Raw genomic sequence first — 2,734 nt, 5'->3', positions numbered from 1 at the left:
ACTCAACACATGTTTATTTTTTCTGTCAAAGTGTCAATGACAAGAGATAAATCTATGTGCAGAAGGAAACCAAGTAATATACCTATTTACTCTTGGATTATTGCCCGGAATATTTATATATCAATGAGACAATGGAGATAATACAGTGATAAAAGATATAGGTACCAATAATATAACCTAGAGGGGTTCATAAAATACTGTCCAGCTCACATACCTACTTATTGATCAGAGATGAATATTTTTCGAAAAAATTTGTTAAATCATCATTAAATCATTATACCTGGGTTACCTAAGCCCTAGGCCGTTTCTCTACAAATTTTGATGTACCAACTGGATTTTTTCTTATGCTGGGTGTTTACCAACTGGGGATTGAGGATGAACAAGGATTTCCCTCTAGCCAGGTCAACCTCAGATTGCATTCAATCCTGAGACAATCCATGGTGGGTAAAACTCGACCATCATGCAGACAATGGTCTGAAACATACAATGCTGATTGATGTACTTACTTCGAGCTGAAGGCATATCCCAATTATCCTTTTAGTATTACCTAGGTCTTGAGGTTTACACATCATTTTTTTAGCCTCGAAACTAATATTTCAATTTCAACCCCCCAAACTTGACCCCCCCATTTTTTTTTTACATTATACTAAATTTTTATCAATGAGGAAATTACGATCAAGCTAATGTGTCTAATCTCAATTGGAAAGGATTTGATGTATGGAGTGTATTAATACAGGCTTGTCCAACCCGCGAGCCGCGGGCCCGCATGCCGGCCGCCGAGCTCATTTTTGCGGCCGGCGAAGGCCCGACTAAAAATAACGAAAATTAGAAAAACAGTAAATATACTAAAAAATAATTGATACCATGAAAATTTTCAAATTTATAAAAATGTATCCAGTACTTACGCTTATAAATCTTCATATAGTTAGTTTCTATCTAGGTACCATCAAACGCCAATGCCTGACCTAATATCATAATGAGCTGAAACTCTACTGACCTCCCCCCCCCCCCCGTGAGTTGAGTTTTTGCGGCCCGCCAACTCTCTACCTTGGTCTCTTGCGGCCCTCGGGTGCCCTAAGGTTGGACAACCCTGGTTTAATATTTGGAAGAAGAACAAAGACATTCATCTAATTTTTACTATTTTCAGGGCTGTGTGTGCAAGTGGAAGATGTTCTGCACTGAACAATTTGACCAAACTATCTGCTGCTCTACCTCAAGACCATCTCAGATGTTATCATGAAGCTACGGGAGACATCATTTGTCCCTCTATGGTTCAAGGCATTGACCATATTAGAGATCCCAGATTGAACAAGGTAAAATGAGAATTGGTTTGGACTTTTTAAGGTAATTATGCAGGAGTCACATCCATGGAAAAGAAAAGCTCCTTTTTAACCTAACCCTATAATAACATTAATCACTGCTCTAATTCTGAAAACTCCTTCTTGCGTTTAACCTAACCCTTTAATAACACTGGTCACTGCTTGTTTGTGCCAGTTCCTTTGGTAGCAATATTCCACAAATGTGACTTCTGCACCCTTTTTTACTTTGAAGATGAAAAAAAAAACCTAATTTGTTAACTTACCCTTATATTTGAAAATATTAGAGATGAAAATGAAAATTTGGTTGTATTTTAAGTATACCATTGGAAATCCAGTACCTATTTTTCTTAGGTAGATACAGTGTTTTTTCACCCTTCCATTGCTTCATGTTTCAGGGATTAGCTTTCTCTCTGCGGGAAAGACAACAACTGGGTATTCATGGCCTGATGCCACCAACAATTAAAAATCAGGATCAGCAGATTGAGGTGTGTCGGGAAAGTGTGCGGAGGTTCCAAGAAGATCTGAACAAGTTCACCTACTTGTCTGAACTGCAGGTAAGAAATGCATGTCACAATTTTTATTTTCCTTCTAAATTACCAAGGCTAGTAATTTACTAATTTCTGACACATAGGTAGGATACCTAGTTACCTACATGTTTTTTTTTTTTTTTTGTATTTATTAAAGTGAACGTACATGGTTTAAACTGCCTATTCATTACTGTCAAAGTGTTTATGATTTGGCAGGCCAGAGCACTACCACACTCTAATTCAGACTTCCTGCATACTAGGATAGAGTGGCCTATAGTGATAGGCCATAGAGGCTATCTTTGGGGAAACAACTTGAAGATAGCCAATAAAGTATAGCATAGGAAAGTAATGTTCCCAATCAGATTTTTTTCTACCTCACCATCATATAGTAGAGTTCATTTTGTGTTCACATCAAGTGCCTTGGATTTATTAGATGTACTTAATTTGCAAGTGGATACCATACTACAGTATGTAGAGTTGATGTAACCTTGGGCTACTGATAAGGATGTGACATCATTATTTCTAATATCACGAACATTACACCTTGTTATCAGATTTCTAATGAACACTATTCTACATAGTTAGCACCTAGGCATATGGAGACCTTGACAGGGAATTCTCATATCTACATATGTTTGTATCCCCATCGTCCTTAAAACTAGTAGCTTCTGTGTTGTAATCATGATCATGCTGAAAATTTGAACAAAAAAAGTACTTTTTTGGACCCAGGGGACCGGAAAACAAATTTTTCCGAACATTTCCCGATTTTCAAAATTTGGACTGATTGCAATACTTTCTCATTACCTTGTATAGGTTCCCTATACGCAAGGGTAATAGAAAGTAAAATGAGGTTTGATAGAGGGAACTGTAACTGCTACAGTTTTATCG

At 37.2% G+C, this 2,734-nt stretch overlaps 1 protein-coding gene across 1 annotated transcript; it reads left to right on the top strand.

The window, feature by feature from the left end:
* Positions 1-375: 375 nt before the first annotated feature.
* On the top strand, positions 376-1,972 carry LOC103513943 (NADP-dependent malic enzyme-like). The gene is made up of 3 exons (XM_008478801.2): positions 376-401; positions 1,148-1,313; positions 1,715-1,972. Exons 1-3 carry the CDS (start codon positions 376-378, stop codon positions 1,934-1,936), a joined length of 414 nt encoding a protein of 137 aa, XP_008477023.2. The 3' UTR covers positions 1,937-1,972.
* The last annotated feature ends 762 nt before the right edge of the window (positions 1,973-2,734 follow it).

The sequence above is a fragment of the Diaphorina citri genome, unplaced genomic scaffold, assembly GCF_000475195.1.
Source record: "Diaphorina citri unplaced genomic scaffold, Diaci psyllid genome assembly version 1.1 scaffold1051, whole genome shotgun sequence".
NCBI lineage: Eukaryota > Metazoa > Arthropoda > Insecta > Hemiptera > Psyllidae > Diaphorina > Diaphorina citri.
Note: the sequence above shows the minus strand (reverse complement) of the source record. Positions and strands in the feature narration are given on the sequence as shown.

What these genes read in the sequence shown, in the direction of transcription:
- LOC103513943 (XM_008478801.2), top strand. Translation starts at nt 376, where the DNA reads ATGAACAAGGATTTCCCTCTAGCCAG. An exon ending in AAGGATTTCCCTCTAGCCAG is followed by an intron (nt 402 to 1,147) that starts GTCAACCTCAGA and finishes TACTATTTTCAG; the next exon opens with GGCTGTGTGTGCAAGTGGAA. An exon ending in GAGATCCCAGATTGAACAAG is followed by an intron (nt 1,314 to 1,714) that starts GTAAAATGAGAA and finishes TTCATGTTTCAG; the next exon opens with GGATTAGCTTTCTCTCTGCG.